General features: G+C 45.9%; 2 protein-coding genes across 4 annotated transcripts in view; both read left to right on the top strand.

The window, feature by feature from the left end:
* The first annotated feature begins 2,634 nt into the window (after positions 1-2,634).
* On the top strand, positions 2,635-3,831 carry socs4 (suppressor of cytokine signaling 4). Its single transcript, XM_034529748.1, has one exon. The coding sequence runs from the start codon at positions 2,635-2,637 to the stop codon at positions 3,829-3,831; it is 1,197 nt and encodes a 398-aa protein (XP_034385639.1).
* A 4,237-nt stretch (positions 3,832-8,068) lies between these two features.
* The window catches only part of wdhd1 (WD repeat and HMG-box DNA binding protein 1), a 22,737-nt gene continuing 13,305 nt past the window's right edge, over positions 8,069-17,500 (top strand). Inside the window, exons 1-11 of one of the 3 annotated variants that reach the window (XM_034529706.1) lie at positions 8,069-8,228; positions 8,275-8,394; positions 13,706-13,817; positions 13,908-14,059; positions 14,631-14,742; positions 15,000-15,050; positions 15,127-15,222; positions 15,309-15,401; positions 16,287-16,393; positions 16,475-16,613; positions 17,457-17,500. The exon at positions 17,457-17,500 is cut by the window's right edge and continues 155 nt beyond it. In XM_034529706.1, coding sequence (XP_034385597.1) covers positions 8,318-8,394; positions 13,706-13,817; positions 13,908-14,059; positions 14,631-14,742; positions 15,000-15,050; positions 15,127-15,222; positions 15,309-15,401; positions 16,287-16,393; positions 16,475-16,613; positions 17,457-17,500 — 983 coding nt within the window. In that variant the 5' untranslated portion in view covers positions 8,069-8,228; positions 8,275-8,317. Of the gene's footprint in view, positions 8,395-13,705; positions 13,818-13,907; positions 14,060-14,630; positions 14,743-14,999; positions 15,051-15,126; positions 15,223-15,308; positions 15,402-16,286; positions 16,394-16,474; positions 16,614-17,456 lie in introns of all 3 variants that reach the window. The other 2 variants (XM_034529707.1, XM_034529708.1) reach the window with 2 other exon arrangements.

The following is a 17,500-nucleotide window of genomic DNA, read 5'->3' as shown; positions in this document are numbered from 1 at the left end:
CAGGAGGATCAGGCGATCCATCATGTGTGTGTGTGTGTGTGTGTGTGTGTGTGTGTGTGTGTGTGTGTGTGTCTGCATGCTGAAGGACGTCTCGTGGTTGTTTTATACACCGACTGCCTGCTGAAAACACAGCTGACATTACCACCAGTACATTGGCTTCATTTTATTTTTGGGCTAAATTGAATTACTTTTCTTACACGACGACTTCGAGCCGATTGCCGGCGTTCAACATCTTACGATTCTTTTAGTTTTTGGTCAAACATCGTGTCTCTTTTGGGTGCACCTTTGCGTGACGTGCTAGCGTTAGCTTGGGGTCCGTGTTCACTTCCTAAAAATGGTGAAATGGTCGGGATGTTTTTTCATTGATAGCCGCGTCACTGTGAGCATGTTAGCATGTCGACGTTAGCAAGTAGATCCAAATGCATGGTCCATATGAACTGAGACATTGAAGTAATTTAATTTAATTTGCATTGCATTAAATTATCAGACAGGTGAGTTTTAATGTCTTACCTCCATGAATGTAGCCGGTTGTTTGCTGCCGAGCTCTGTGATAATGTGAAGAGCATTAAATATTCAGTTAAGAGGAAGCTGAGTGTCACTACATTATCTGAGATGTCAGCCATTTATCGATGACTATCCTTTATCTGTTCGAGCTGAGAGGTCACACACACACACACACACACACACACACACACTAAACCACTGGGCGTCATCCTATTTGTCTGATAGCTGTAGACTATTGGTTCCATGAATTATAGATCTCCCAAAATGTCATCCTATGACATCACCATGACAGAAGAAACCTTTCGGCTGCAAGTTTTACCTGGAAAACTCCGTCAGTGAATCTTTTTTGAATCCTGGGCTGAATGGGTCATCCCACAGAGCTGCAGGTGGTGTGTGCAGGCGGCTTGGAAACCTGAGTAATAGTGTGTTTGTAGTTCGGCATCCTCTGCAGACTGAAACTGATTTAAAGCTGCTCGTGAAATGTGCTTTGATGCCTCCGATGAAATCAAAACGTGCAGAAACATGATTACAGAAACCCGGAAGGTGCTCTCAGTAGAGCAAAGATCTCCGCTCGCAGGTGTTTGTATCTGTAACAACCACTGCTGTGATGTGTGATTGAATGAATACAACGTATTGGCTAACTCCCCGTGGAGCCCCCCCCACCCCACACACACACACACTGTGTCTCTGGGAGCAGTCTGGGGGGGTCAGCAGGCAGTCAATGGCAGAATAAAACAGGCAACGTGTGAGTCACCACAAGAGGTCCCTGAGCATGCAGATCTCTTTTATTATATTTAGGACCCCCGTCGCTGCTCTCGGTGTGTTTGGTACTTCTCAAAAAACATTTTTATAGACTGTTTTTTTTTATGTGATCTCATCTTTTAACCGCTTTGTTTCTCCGTTTTCTTCTTCTTGTCGTATCGGTTTCATTGTTTCATGTATTGTAGTTCCATCGTGGTTTAAATGTGACCTCAGTTTGTTTTGCTTTGATGGGCCGTTGAGCTTTTTGTGCTTTTTATCACGTTGCTTTTGCTTTGTCTTTCAAAAGCACTTTGTAAAACTTCTGCTTTTGCTACATGAATACAGTTGTAATTATGATTATTACCAGAACGCACACTGCCGAGTGTTCGAAGCGGAGGAGCTGCTGGACAGAGCTTTCTGCAGTCTGGTGCAGTAGAATGTGAGATCAGGATCACTCACTCACAGACGATACCGATCGCATCGTCCTCCTGGAGGAGTCAACAGAAACCGTAACTCACTCTGAATGAACAAAGCACTCTCCGCTCTGGTTATCTGCGCTCTTTTGCTTCGGAGATGGAATCTGTCAATGAACGTTGTAAAGGAGAGCAGACGATGGTCAGGATGAACCCTCCCCCTTCATTCATTCATACCCAGAGAGGAGGAGAGGAAACGGCTGCCCCCTCGGGGATCGGGCATCATAATTATATAGGAAGCGGAGCAGCCTGCCGTCTGTTGGAGCCGGAGTTGGCTGCAGGCGGGTCGCACACGTCTGGTCGTAACGTGGATGTCTGACACCGTTTGGAAGGTAAGATGATCTCCTGCGTTCATCGTGAAAGAGTTCATCGTTGCTTCTGAATGTGAAACCAATTGCTGTGGGGGTTAATTCGGGGAACTGATCAATCTTTTGCCTGCAGGCTTTTGTCTGAACTCTGAAATGATCATTTAATTTCTCACTACTGGAGATAATCAGAAAGAACATCTCCACATGAGTTAGTTAGTTCTGAGATGACAGGACCGTTTTAAAGATGTTTTTTTTAGTCAGGAAGTTACCCAAATGGATCTGATAGATACATAAAAAAATATTTATCTTAGATATCATAGATTTGAAAAGGTATTTTTGATACTCGCATGTTTCTAAAGAGAAACCTTTACAAAATGGACCCTTCTGGCACATGATATCTGCTGGTGTCGTAGAACTAAGTAAAAAAAGGTAAAAAGTCCTTTTTATAAATGGGGCTTTATGTTGGACAATGTTGTCTCTGTTTCTTTTACACGATTGTACAACGTTTTAAGAACAGACTAATGTGTTCATGATATGAGTCATGGTCCTGAAATCCAGACTCAGGCGTCTGTTTCTTTTCCTTTTTTTATGTGCCAGAGGAAGCAGCCATGTCAGAGAAGAAGCCACGAGGCTCGGACACACGACCCAAATCTGGCCTCCGCAGTTGGAGCGCAGACAGTTATGTTTGGGGGAAGAAACGCTCCCGCAGCTCTTGCAACGGGTCGAGTCCCGGAGGGCCGGAGGTGGCGGAGGTGACGGAGGAGCCGGGCGAGCGCTCCACGTCCTGCCCGAGGCGCCGCAGGGAGAGGAAATGTAGCTGCGGCGCCCTCGACGACGCATTGGCGTCCGCGGACATCGACGTGGTGTGTCGGAAGGCCTTGTCCCGGCGCTCTCTGCGGCAGAAGTTTCAGGACGCGGTGGGCCAGTGTTTCCCCCTGCGCTCTCACCACCATCACCACCGCCACCATCACCACCGCCACCTTCCAGCGGGCTCCTCGCGACCCTTCTCTGTGCTCTTCTGGTCCAAACGCAAGATCCATGTCTCCGAGCTCATGCAGGACAACTGTCCCTTCTCGCCCAAATCCGAACTGGCCCGGTGTTGGCACCTTGTAAAAAGTCACGCCGCGCACACGAGTGCCCTCAAAGACATGGAGGCTCCCCTCAGACCCCATGCCTCGTCCTCTTCTACCTCCCCGCCACAGACCCCTCTCTCCTGGGAGGACATCTGCTGCTCTCCCGGGCCCGGAGGCACCAGTCTGGAGGACTGGGACCCGTCTTGTCCTCACGGGGGAGCGGAGGGCAGCTGTGGCCACACCGACTACATCCTGGTCCCGGACCTCCTCCAGATCAACAACAGCTCCTGTTACTGGGGCGTGTTGAACCGCTTCGAGGCGGAGGAGCTGCTGGAGGGCAAACCGGAGGGCACGTTTCTGCTCCGAGACTCTGCCCAGGACGAGTTCCTCTTCTCGGTCAGCTTCCGTCGCTACAGCCGCTCCCTGCACGCGCGCATCGAGCAGAACGACAAGCGCTTCAGCTTTGACGTGCGCGACCCGTGCATGTACCGGGACCCCAGTGTGACAGGACTGCTGAGACACTACAGCGACCCGGCCACCTGCCTCTTCTTCGAGCCCCTCCTCTCCCGGCCGCTGCCGAGGTCCTTCCCTTTCACCCTCCAGCACCTGTGCAGGACTGTGATCTGTAGCCGCACCACCTACCAGGGCATAGACCACCTGCTGCTGCCTCCTCAGCTCAGGGACTTCCTCCAACAGTACCACATCAAGTGTGACGGGGCCTGCGCTTTGTGATGGAGCCTCGTGCCGCGGAGGGCAAAGACGGGATCGCTTGGCAAGGAGGCCGTTTGAAGTACAACTAGCTTCTGCTGCTGCAGCTCTTTGAGGTCTAACAGGTGCAGAACTTGAGAGTTCTTTGAGATGTTCGTCGATCTTGCTGCATCAAGCGATAGAAGAACCAAACCTGCAAAGCCTTCCCTACAGATCCAAATACTGTGGGACCACATGGACGTAATGTGTCTTCTTTGGATGGTTTGAAACCTTGGATTTAGACTATCAGGGTCTGCAATTAAGCAAACATTCTCCAAAACACTTGCCTTAACATCCTTAGTGGAGTAAGGATTCTCACCAATACATTAAACTTTAACCCTCACTTTTAGTGGAATATTGACTCATGTGGACCTCTATTACCTCTAGTGGCCACTTGAGGAACTGCACCTTTTCTGAGAGCAAACCTCCTGTCGTGTACTCATAGAAATAAAATAGGAATAGCACAGACTTGTGTAGTGGCCATTAATATGTGTGTGTTGCCATTGCGACCGTTGCAGCGGGTTAACTTGCATAAATACTCAGTTGAGGTTTTACATTAATAACTAAAACGATCAGGTAGTAGAATCATAACGAAGCTTCATGCACACTCTCACAGCGTGGGAATTCGTAGCATTCGACGAGCTAACTAGCGTACAGCTGGCTAGTTAGCTAGCTCGCTAATTGCTCCATGCTTTCGGGCTACACTGGTTACAGAAAAAGAGGCACCCAGGGGCCCAGTGGAGAAGAATAAGAGGACTAGCTAACTAGCTAGCCAACACGGATGCGTGTTGTCATCATAACGACGAACAACAATCAAACGTTTTCTTTTGCACTCGTTAAATGACCACGGAAACCGCTCAACGTCGGTTCTCCTCCTCCTCTGATTCTACGCATGTACCAAAGTATGATGAAGGATGCTTTGCTGTTGACTTTGTCACATGTCTGAGGTACAAGGACTCTTAACAGCATCTAATATCCAAACATCATTAATTATGCATTACCCTGAGACTGTTGTCGACATATAAATCCTGTTGAAGTAATCACATAATCAGAGAACCACATTCAGCTCCTCGTGGAAAGAGAACCAGAACTCTGTTGGCAACCAATACGGGGAAGACAAATGCACACAAAAAGACTGGGTTCAAATGAACTGTTCAACTCAAGGTGACTGTTTTCACCTCGCCAGCCACAAGATGGCGGCACAACCGCACCGACTGGGAAGACTTCATCCGCCTCCGAGCTGAAAGCTCCTCTCTTGGTGGATGTTTCAACAATCAGTTGTGTCTCTGCAGCTTTTCACGAGTATTGTTATTGAGAAGAACTGCGTGCATGTTGGCGTTACGGGGAAAAACACGTGCAAACAGAAATGACGAGTGCAGCATCAAGACAGGACGCTGCAGGAACACGACCAAATATGGAAGAAGATGCAAATCACACCCAAAAGAATATGTTTTATAAATGTCAGATATGTTCTGTAAATCTGGCTTTAATGTTTTGCTGATTACTGGCACGTTAATTCAAATCTGAATCATGCACCGAACAACATTACTTTATTTCTATTAAGTGAATTAAACTGTTTTTTTAACTAATTTCCGTTGTGTTCTGTGTGACTTTTTACTTTTTACCATTCTAATAGTAATTGACTGTATAATTTAAAGTATGTCTACTCTATTGAAAGAATACAGCAACTTACTGTAATTTGGTGAAATAAAAAAAATAATACATATATAGTATTTTACCCGAACACATACGTAAAATGTACAGTGTCTCTATTCTACATTTATGTACATACATGTATTAAAATACAGTAAGTTACTGTACTCAGTTCGTTAGCGGCAAGCCGTAAATGACCGTGAGGATCATGAGATCAAGTGTTATGACTCCCAGAATGCATTGCTTTCAAAGCGATAAAGTATATGCACAATACAGTACGTTAGTGTTGGCATTCCCCTGTAAATTTACATGAAAGTGTTGTTTTCTTTTTCAAGTTTTCTTTCCCATCCTGAATGCTGAATGTGAAGAAGTTTTCTTCTCACGCTTGTGCTCTAAAGTTGCTCTGAGCCCTCAGGGCCACCGTACAGGACCACGCAGTATTCTCAAAGTATTTAAGTCGCTTTGTTTCCCCCCTCGAGGCGTAGAATGCATCCACTGACACACTCAATAACAATAAATGCATGTCCACTGCCTCCGTCAGGTGCCTCCTGCGTCTCCTGCGTCTCCGTCACCTTTGACCCTTTGTACGCGGCGCTCGTCCCGCCCGCGGCCTTCAAAGGCGGCGGCGGCGGCGGCAGACGGGCTAATGGAACGGAAAATGCTGCTTTTGAAGTGACGCTCTGAAAACAATTCCCTCCCGCTCTCTGCGGAAAGGACACCTCTAAATGCTAAATGCCAGCGCTTCAGCGGAGCAAAGGGAGCGATAAGGACATGAACAAGACTATTTCCGCTTCACAAGTGGGGCGGAATTTTTTTTCCTTCTCTCCAACCGATTCATGTCATTCAGCCTCTCTGAATATAAATAAAGATATCCGCCCGGAGGCGACAACACGATGAAATAGTCATCGCACGGCCAACAGTTTGGTTTCTTTTGTCTTTTCACTCGAGTAAATAAAATAATCCATTATGTGTTTTCATCTTCAACAAAAGTTCTCTATGTTCCAGTAAAGGGAAATAAATTAAAGTTCCTAATTTGTCACCTGCACAACAATTACAATACAAATCTTTGGTCTTAAGCTCTTAATACCAATATGCTAAGAAATTATAAAATCACGAGAGTACAATTTAATGAGAATAAAAGATATAAAAACGTAGTGTAGCAGTTAAAATATAGGGATGATATATAATATAAAATACAGAATAAAGCTAGGTATGGCTATAAACAGGTCTACAGGTCTTTAATGTTAACAGGTATGCACTTAAATGTACAGGCCACGGTGTGATAGATAATAAATACATAAATACTGATGTATATATATATATATACATCAGGCCTTGTGGTCCCAGGCGGCCTCGTGGTCCCAGGCGGCCTCGTGGTCCCAGGTGGTCCAGCAGGACCAGCGTCTCCAGAGTAACATCTCAACGTCCGAGCCTGAGGAATGAAACGTAAAGCCGTGCGTGGTTAGCTGCACACGCTCCGGTTCTTACACGCTGTTGTGTTTCACTTCCTGTTGCACTAATCAAATTCCCCCCCGAGACGCAGCCCAGAGGAGCATCGATAGCAGCTCGACCTGATTCATAATTTAAGGTATTAGTGAGTGAACATTTGTCTCATTTATGTGTGTTTGCAGAGTGAAAAAAGGGTGTGAGATACAAAATGTGATGCTGAGGACAAATTCATACTCCAGCCAATTAAGATATGAATCAAATCTAAATAAATAGTCAAGAGTCTAACTTTTTCAGACAATATTTGTATTACTTATGAAAGAAAAAAGATGATTAAAACGACCGCATGAAACTAACACAATATCTGCTGCGTCAGACATGAATGTGAGAGACGATCCGGCTAAAGAATAGTTATAAAGATCTTTAATGGTGAGATGATGGGCTTTAGTTGGCAATGTGTACATATAAAGTTGACACAGTGCACTGAGCTCTGATTGATTGATTCTGTGCCTTAATCCTAACAGATGGTGGAAAGTAACTAAATACATTTACTCCATACTTGCGCAATGGGCAATTAATTTATGTTAATTGCTAATTCTACTAAATTATGTGATTAATAATTGCTTTTCATACTTTGTATCACCCCGTGTGTTCATTAATTATACTGACTTAAAACAAGTCCTATATGTTATTATTGTATTTTCAAACATTTATATTTTTTGTTTAGCATCTTTTGTGTTGTGATTGTATGAAAGGTTCTGTATAAATAAAGTTATACATTATGATGTATTATTAAAGGTTCAGCCACCCAGCAGTATATAAAGTGTCACCTTTAATGTAATAAACACATTAATGCATCAATAATTATAATCCAGTAATTTTATATTTATTAATCTGAAATTACTATTACTATTAGTACTGTAAGTAAATATAATACTTTCGTATTTTTACTTAAGTAAGTTTTATTTTTTTAATTTAACAGCAGTATTGATTCTTTTACTTTGGTAAAAGAAAAGAGTTCAATCTGCGTGCCTCGGACGTGGGCGGGGCCACGACGGTTGCGTCATGACGTAACGGGAGAGAGAGTGGCGACGCAGCGCGAGAGAGGAGGAGGAGAGGAAGGAACCGGATATCCGGTCCGCAGCGCGGGAGATTCAGGAGAAGAGGAAGGAACCGGAAGTTGTACGTTGTACCGCTAACCTCTCCTCGCGCGCTGAAGTACCCCGTGTACTTAATACTCCGCGTACTTAGTACTCCGTGTACTTAATACTCCGCGTACTTAGTACTCCGTGTACTTAATACTCCGCGTACTTAGTACTCCGTGTACTTTACTCCGTGTACGTTACACCTGTGTGTGTCTGTGCGCGTGAAGATGCCCTGCGACAGGAAGCCGATGCGCTACGGGCACTCGGAGGGACACACCGAGGTCTGCTTCGACGAGTCCGGGAAGTAAGTCATGAAGTGTTCATTTATTTAAGAGTTCAACTTCACCGGAAGCTCCTCTACTGTGTACTTCTACTTCTACTGTCTACTTCTACTGTGTACTTCTACTGTGTACTTCTACTTCTACTGTGTGCTTCTACTGTGTGCTTCTACTTCTACTGTGTACTTCTACTTCTACTGTGTGCTTCTACTTCTACTGTGTGCTTCTACTTCTACTGTGTGCTTCTACTGTGTACTTCTACTTCTACTGTGTGCTTCTACTGTGTACTTCTACTGTTTACTTCTACTGTGTACTTCTACTTCTACTGTGTGCTTCTACTGTGTACTTCTACTGTGTACTTCTACTGTGTACTTCTACTTCTACTGTGTGCTTCTACTGTGTACTTCTACTTCTACTGTGTGCTTCTACTGTGTACTTCTACTGTTTACTTCTACTGTGTACTTCTACTTCTACTGTGTACTTCTACTGTGTACTTCTACTGTGTACTTCTACTTCTACTGTGTGCTTCTACTGTGTACTTCTACTTCTACTGTGTGCTTCTACTGTGTACTTCTACTTCTACTGTGTGCTTCTACTGTGTACTTCTACTTCTACTGTGTACTTCTACTTCTACTGTGTGCTTCTACTGTGTACTTCTACTTCTACTGTGTACTTCTACTGTGTGCTTCTACTTCTACTGTGTACTTCTACTTCTACTGTGTGCTTCTACTGTGTACTTCTACTTCTACTGTGTACTTCTACTGTGTGCTTCTACTGTGTACTTCTACTTCTACTGTGTGCTTCTACTGTGTACTTCTACTTCTACTGTGTACTTCTACTGTGTGCTTCTACTGTGTACTTCTACTTCTACTGTGTACTTCTACTGTGTACTTCTACTTCTACTGTGTGCTTCTACTGTGTACTTCTACTTCTACTGTGTGCTTCTACTGTGTACTTCTACTTCTACTGTGTGCTTCTACTGTGTACTTCTACTTCTACTGTGTACTTCTACTGTGTACTGTTGTGGAGTACAACCCAACAATTAATGAGCAAACGGAGTCCGGTGAACTAAAGTTAGTTCTCAGTATTTATTCAGTAATAAAAAGCAGAGTTAATGCTCCCGCACAGTTAAACGTGCACGGTCCTACGTTGAACACCCAACAGGGTTGAGTGTCCAAGGAAAAAGGCGCTTAAACAGAGTGCGCAGAAGCTGCATATAGGATTCCTCTTATCAGGTCCCATTGGATTAAAAGTCAAAACTGATGCAGACGGGGCAAGGTTTATACCAAGCCTGTCCGGTAGGAGCACTGAGTACTTTCCACTCACACTGGCTTCACGTCCCGGCTTCTTCTTATCAGTGTGTGAGCATGTCGTCGGAGGGGGAAGGTGGGGGCATGATCGGAGCTGGTATAATTCAGTCTCACAGGAGGGGTTGCCCTTGACTACCGGCTGGGATTCTCCTGTTTATCTGTTTTCTCCTTTGCCCCAGTTTGGATAAGGGCAGTCTGTGTGCTGGGAACGGACGCTAGCTTCTGAGTTCGGCCTTGGGCTCTCATACTCGGCGCGAACTTACGTGACCTTAACGCTAGGGTCCATGCTGTATGTGTTGTTTAGGCTGAAGCGAGCTAGTGTGCAGATTTACCTTAATGCTGTATTCAAATGCTCTATACATGTATCAGTAAGACACTGTCTGTCTTCTCGTTCCCTGTTATCAGTGGCTGCTTCTCCACTAACCTTGAGTCCTTGCCCTCGGGCACCCTCCGTTCCTTTCTGTAGCTTTCCGCTGTGTGGAGCTTCCACTCTAGGGTCACTGTCCTCAGGGGGCCTTACTGCGCATGCGTCAAAAGTTAAAACAATAAAGTAATACAAGCCTATGTGTCTCAAGTTATTTGCCAACAATGTAATGTATTTATTTTTTCCCACAAATCCCCCTTTTCACACCTGATAGGTGTGACTATTCTATTTTAGCCATGTGTGTTGTAAACTTGCGTGAGCTACCTGCAGTGTGTGTTTTAACAAGTCATGTTGATGCGTTGTGTGTGTGTGCGATGTAGGTGAGGTCGTCCCCCTTTAGGATCCTCAGTGCCAGGCCGTGATCCAGTCAGTTCCTGCATCACCATTCATGTCGTCAGGGATGCTGTTGGCATCCGGTTCAGGGGGCAGCAGGGAGTCGTACTCCGGGTCAGTAGGGAGGAGAGGGAAAGTACCTACGTCTCTATGCGTTGTGCAATTTTTTAGGAGTTATGTTCTTAAACAGTCTTATCATGCAAGCGTAGCCGTGGGGGTCAATTGAGGGGAGCAAAGGGGCTAGACTAGTGGTCAGTTGGGGTCTAGCATGCTCGTCCAGTTTTCACTGGGTGCGATGGTCTCATAGTCATAGTCCGGGGTGTGGATGCTTTTAGGTCTTGCTACGTATTTTTAGGTTCTTCAAAGGCCCATATTAGGAGACCAATTCCTATTATGGAGACTATTATCATTCCCACTATCGTCTTTTTGCCAAAGCCCAACTGTTTGAGCGTCCTGTCGCGGAACGGGAGGTCGTTATGGGGGTAGTCGGGGTCTCCAAAGCATCTAAACATCGCCCTTGTCGGCGGCATTTTCCAAATCTGTTCGTACTTCTGCTAAGGTACGTGTCGGTGCAGTGGCTGGGGCACAGTGTGTCAAGTGATGCCAGGGGGCGCCTGATTTGCCCCTAACCTGAACCGAGTGTGAGGTAACTTCCTTCACTTCGTACGGTCCAGTCCACCTGGGGTCGGTCCACTTGCGCTTGTGAACCTTGACCCTGACCCAGTCACCTACTTTTACTGTCTGTTCCTCTCCTTCCGCTGGCGTTTTCTCGAGAACTTTCGCCACCTGGGTAGAGAGGGCTGAGACAAGTGATGTTAACTCGCGCATATATTCAGACATTTCTATCTGACTGACATCCAGGGATGGCATATGACCTCCATCCCTGGGTGGTCCTGGCATAACCCTTCCGGTCAGGAGTTCGTGTGGTGAGAGGTGTGTGCCTCCCCCTTTTGACGATCTGGGAAGGGAGCTGCGCTGTCCCTACTCTGTGCTCGGCCTTTTCTCAGTCCTACGTAAAGTAATACTGTCAGTATTGAAACGTACAGTATCGCTATGAGTACGCACCCGATTATTCCCTAATTTCTCTGTCTCCTAATTATCCCGGTGTTTTGCGCCAACAAGCGGGCTATCGCAACGTGTCCGGTTTGCGTGTCACTATCGGTCCACTCTGGTTGCACTTGGAGGGAAACGCAAGTCTGGTCAGCGTCACTAACTACCCAGCAATCATCGTTTTTCATCACTTTTCATCTCCGCTTCTGCTAACAAACATCGCCGTACTGCTCCGCACACGTATCGGTCTCCGTAGAGAATTGCTGCAGTTTTTCCTTCTGCAAACAAACGCTCAAACGTTCCGAAACAACAAAAAATAAATAAAAACGTGTACTATTTACAATTCCTGTGTACACACTATGACATGAAAATTTTAACGGAGCCACCAACTCTGCAGGTTATTTTATTCGGTTTTTACTTTTAACATAAAACTATTTATTCTACGTATTCATACTTACACTCGGTACTTTCTGATCACATCATTTAGATTTGTCTATAATACAATATGCAGAGTTCAGTTAAATAGGTACTGCTTACCTTTTGTTTCAGTTGAGCATGCTCTGTGATCAGATTCCCGAGGTCCGCATGAAGACAAAAGCCGCTTGGTTCACTCGGTCCGATCACTCCGATGTCCTGCGGTCAGGGAGAAATAGTTTAGAAACTCTCTCCCATGAATTACGATCTTTTTCAAACCATCCTGTATTTATTTTTTCCCACAGTACTTCTACTTCTACTGTGTACTTCTACTGTGTACTTCTACTTCTACTGTGTATTTCTACTGTGTACTTCTACTTCTACTGTGTACTTCTACTGTGTACTTCTACTTCTACTGTGTACTTCTACTGTGTACTTCTACTTCTACTGTGTACTTCTACTGTGTACTTCTACTGTGTACTTCTACTGTGTACTTCTACTGTGTACTTCTACTTCTACTGTGTACTTCTACTGTGTACTTCTACTTCTACTGTGTACTTCTACTGTGTACTTGCTTCTACTGTGTACTTCTACTGTGTACTTCTACTTCTACTGTGTACTTCTACTTCTACTGTGTACTTCTGCTTCTACTGTGTACTTCTACTGTGTACTTCTACTTCTACTGTGTACTTGCTTCTACTGTGTACTTCTACTGTGTACTTCTACTTCTACTGTGTACTTCTGCTTCTACTGTGTACTTCTACTGTGTACTTCTACTTCTACTGTGTACTTGCTTCTACTGTGTACTTCTACTGTGTACTTCTGCTTCTACTGTGTACTTCTACTTCTACTGTGTGCTTCTACTTCTACTGTGTGCTTCTACTTCTACTGTGTACTCCTACTGTGTACTTCTACTCCTACTGTGTACTTCTACTTCTACTATGTACTTCTACTATTGTACACTTTGGTTCTGACCTTCTAAACTAATGCAAACATCTGGAATATGCAACTTCTAAATCTTGTGTGTCACATACATGACTATATATATATATATATATATATATATATATATATATATATACACACACACACACACACACATATATATATATATATATATATATATATATATATATATATATATATATATATATATATATATATGTATGTATGACTCATAACGCTGATATATTCATATCTTACATTCTTATCAATGAAGTTAGCCTCAAGAAAATTAGATGTAAAACATATTTATTTTTAAAAATAGTTTTTATGAACAACACTTTAGAAAACCAAAACATTCATGTTGGCGTCGTTCCACAATTCAACCACAACAACAGTCTCCTTTTTTAATCTCTCAAATCATATTCACGTATATTAATTATTAATTCACTTTGCATTATTTTATAAAATACCAAATCGTTAAATTTCACGACATGAGATTTGACCAACTGTGGATTTGTGTGCTCACGGTAACCGTAGTAACCAGCCTCACTCATGATGCATATAGAGCTCATTCATAAATGTTTAATAGGTCGACCACTATGAACCCCCATGATGCATTACAGTAAACTGACTTAAAGGGGCAGTGTTCAGCTTTAAGTGTGTAGTCTTTAGTGTGTAATCACATGATAATTAGAGTGTGTTTGTTGCCTCAGCCTGAGATGTTTGTTTATGTGTCTGCAAACCAAACCGGCTCTAAATTGGGGCGACAGCCACCAAAGTTCTCATAAGTCCCAAAAACAACGTGATTTGACACTTTTCTGCTTCGCGAAACTCAAATTGAAAAATGTAAACCGCCCCCAGGTTCCTGGTGACCGGCGGCAACGATGGAGACGTTCGTATCTGGGACGGTCTGGACGACGACGACCCGAAGTTCATCACCGTCGGGGAGAAGGTGTACTCGCTGGCTCTCAAGGTGGGTCGCCGCCCGTCTTCTTTGTGGCTTCCTTTTTTTGAGGTCGTGCGATTTTCCTTTTTTTCGTGAACGCCTTCCTTCCCGCCGCAGAACGGCAAGCTGGTGACGGCGAGCTCCAACAACACGGTGCAGATCCACACGTTCCCCGACGGCGAGCCGGACGGCATCCTGACCCGCTTCACCACCAACGCCACGCACGTCGCCTTCAACGGCAGCGGCTCCAGGGTCGCCGCCGGCTCCAGGTACTTCCCCTTTAAATGTGAATACATGAGGAGAAGCAGAGGAACAGCTGGTGAGATTCAGGCTCCGGGTACTTCCCCTTTAAATGTGAATACGTGGAATACAGGGAATAAGTGTGTCCATATCAGTGTGTGTAGCCGTGGGGGCGGAGCTTAACTAACCTCAGGGGCTGGATGATGACGTCTCGATCAAGGATTTCTATTCGTCATGTATTTATGTATATTCCAGATTTCCTGTTTTTGAATATCTGTCCCATATGTCTTAAAAATCGAGGGTTTGACTTCGTCTGGATCGGAGATAGGCGTCTTGTTTCCTGCCTGAATTGATTTCCCCCGAGTTGATCACAGCAATTAACGCATAGAGCATGGCGCCTTATTGACGCTTCTATTGCCCGTCGCGGTATTGATCGTAACATTTCGGGCTGTTAGGGAGGATCTGACATCCTGGAGGACGGTCGGAGGAAATCAGGATTATTTCATCGATTTGACGATTTGCACTCGTGCCGGTTCGCAGCTGATCCCTCCGGTCACGTGTTTCTTCTTCTTCTTCTTCTTCTTCTGGTTTCCCCTCCAGCGACTTCATGGTGAAGGTGGTGGAGGTGTCAGACAGCAGCCAGCAGAAAACGCTGCGGGGCCACGAGGCGCCCGTCCTCAGTGTCACCTTTGACCCCAAAGATGACTTCCTGGTGCGTGAGCTTGTTTTTTTTAAAAATGATTCTCACAAAACATCCACGTAAAACCCCCAAATGAAGTTACGGGGTCAGTTCACTGTCTCGTAATGCAGAATACACGTGGTTATTGTATTGAGGGACATTTAACCAAACCTCTTATAGTCCCTGATGCATTTTAGGATTATGAACGGGAGACGTAATGAAATGTATTGAGAGGCGGAGCCTCCCGGCACGTTTTCAGCCGCCAATAACGATCTTCTGCTCCCCGTCAGGCGTCCGCCAGCTGCGACGGCTCGGTGGTGGTTTGGAATATCGAGGAGCAGGTACGGTGGTTGTTGTTTTTAATGTGTGCGTGGTCGGCCCGGCGTGTCGGATGCTGATGTGCTCCGTGTCCTTCAGTCTCAGCTGATCCGCTGGCCTCTGCTGCAGAAGACCAACGACGTCAGCAACGCACCGTCCTTGTGCCGGCTGGCCTGGCAGCCGGCGGCGGCCGAGGTCGGTGACGCGACTCCTTTGAAGCTTCCTCAGAATGAACCACGTCGGGATTAACAAACGTGTGTGTGTGTGTGTGTGACGCTCAGTTTTTAGCGGTTCCTGTCGAGACGAAGGTGCACCTGTACGAGCGAGGGTCCTGGAATCATGTGAGCACGCTGTCCGACGACCTGCTGACACAGGTATGACACCCATGTCACTCTCCTCCCCCTCCCCCCTTAAAGCCTGGCTCACTCTCTCCCCCCTAAAGCCAGGCTCACTCTCTCCCCATCCCCCTTAAAGCCAGGCTCACTCTCTCCTCCCTAAAGCCCGGCTCACTCCCCCCCCCTTAAAGCCAGGCTCACTCTCTCCCCATCCCCCTTAAAGCCAGGCTCACTCTCTCCCCACCCCCCTTAAAGCCTGGCTCACTCTCTCCCCACCCCCCTTAAAGCCTGGCTCACTCTCTCCCCCCTAAAGCCCGGCTCACTCTCTCCCCCCTAAAGCCCGGCTCACTCCCCCCCCCCTAAAGCCAGGCTCACTCTCTCCTCCCCCCCTTAAAGCCAGGCTCACTCTCTCCTCCCCCCCTTAAAGCCAGGCTCACTCTCTCCCCACCCCCCTTAAAGCCAGGCTCACTCTCTTCCCCCACCCCCCCCTTAAAGCCTGGCTCACTCTCTCCCCACCCCCCTTAAAGCCAGGCTCACTCTCTCCCCCTTAAAGCCTGGCTCACTCTCTTCCCCCACCCCCCTTAAAGCCTGGCTCACTCTCTTCCCCCACCCCACCTTTAAAGCCTGGCTCACTCTCTCCCCACCCCCCTTAAAGCCAGGCTCACTCTCTCCCCCTTAAAGCCTGGCTCACTCTCTCCCCACCCCCCTTAAAGCCAGGCTCACTCTCTCCCCCTTAAAGCCTGGCTCACTCTCTTCCCCCACCCCCCTTAAAGCCTGGCTCACTCTCTTCCCCCACCCCACCTTTAAAGCCTGGCTCACTCTCTCCCCACCCCCCTTAAAGCCAGGCTCACTCTCTCCCCCTTAAAGCCTGGCTCACTCTCTCCCCACCCCCCCTAAAGCCTGGCTCACTCTCCCCCCCTGCAGCTCGTCAATGTGGTGGTCTGGTCTCCGTGTGGTCGCTTCCTGGCGGCCGGCGGCGTGGGGGGGTCTCTGACGGTGTGGGACGTGAGCAGCAAGCTCTGCGTGGAAAGGTAAAGATCGGCAAGTCGTTGGCGTACCGTCGGCGAGGCGTTCAGGGACCCCCGCGGCTCACGTTGTTCTCTCCGCTGCAGGCAGAAGCACGAGAAGGGCTTCACGGTGTGCGGTCTGGCCTGGAGCCCGTCGGGCAGCCAGCTGGCCTACACCGACACGGAGGGCTGCCTGGGGCTGCTGGACGGACTCGGCTCCTCCGGCTCCTCCTCCGGCACCACGGTACACGGTGTTCATGTGGTTATTACTGCTCTATAACACCTGCAGAGCACTACACTCAGCACCACGGTACACGGTGTTCATGTGGTTATTACTGCTCTATAACACCTGCAGAGCGCTACACTCAGCACCACGGTACACGGTGTTCATGTGGTTATTACTGCTCTATAACACCTGCAGAGCGCTACACTCAGCACCACGGTACACGGTGTTCATGTGGTTATTACTGCTCTATAACACCTGCAGAGCGCTACATACATACACGTACTGTACTTCAGAAAATACTCTCTAATGCCACTTTATTAATTTTACTGTAAAATTCAAAAGTAGAGCTGAAATGAATAGTTGGTTAATAATATTTAAAAGTGATTTTTATATGTAAACACATTTGCTGCTTTTCCTTTGAAAATGATAAGTTGTTATTATTATTTATGTGAATATATTATTTATGATGTTGATGTCCTGGTTATAATGTTAATATATTGGTTATAATAATGTATTTTCACTATTTTTAGAAACCAAACAATAAATTAATTAATGGGAAAATAATCAGGAGTGAAGAGTTTAAAATGAGCTCAGTAGAATTCCGCTTTTACACAAATGAGTAATAATTATAATCTAATTGATAGAATAATAATAATAATTGATAGAATATGTATCGGTATTACATTTTTCATACTTATACTTTTACTTAGAGTAATTTTACAGCATGGAATTAGTACTTTTACTTAAATTAACAATCTGAAAGCCTCTTTTCTCTTAAAGCACGTGGACGTTCTCTAAAACCAAACCACTTTTATCTCCCGCGTCTCGTTCTTCACGTTTTGATGCTTTTCTAACTTCCAGCGGGCGAAGAAAGCCGCGAAAGACTTCGACGACCTGTTTGACGA

The sequence above is a fragment of the Cyclopterus lumpus genome, chromosome 3, assembly GCF_009769545.1.
Source record: "Cyclopterus lumpus isolate fCycLum1 chromosome 3, fCycLum1.pri, whole genome shotgun sequence".
In the NCBI taxonomy this organism is placed as follows: Eukaryota; Metazoa; Chordata; class Actinopteri; order Perciformes; family Cyclopteridae; genus Cyclopterus; species Cyclopterus lumpus.
Note: the sequence above shows the minus strand (reverse complement) of the source record. Positions and strands in the feature narration are given on the sequence as shown.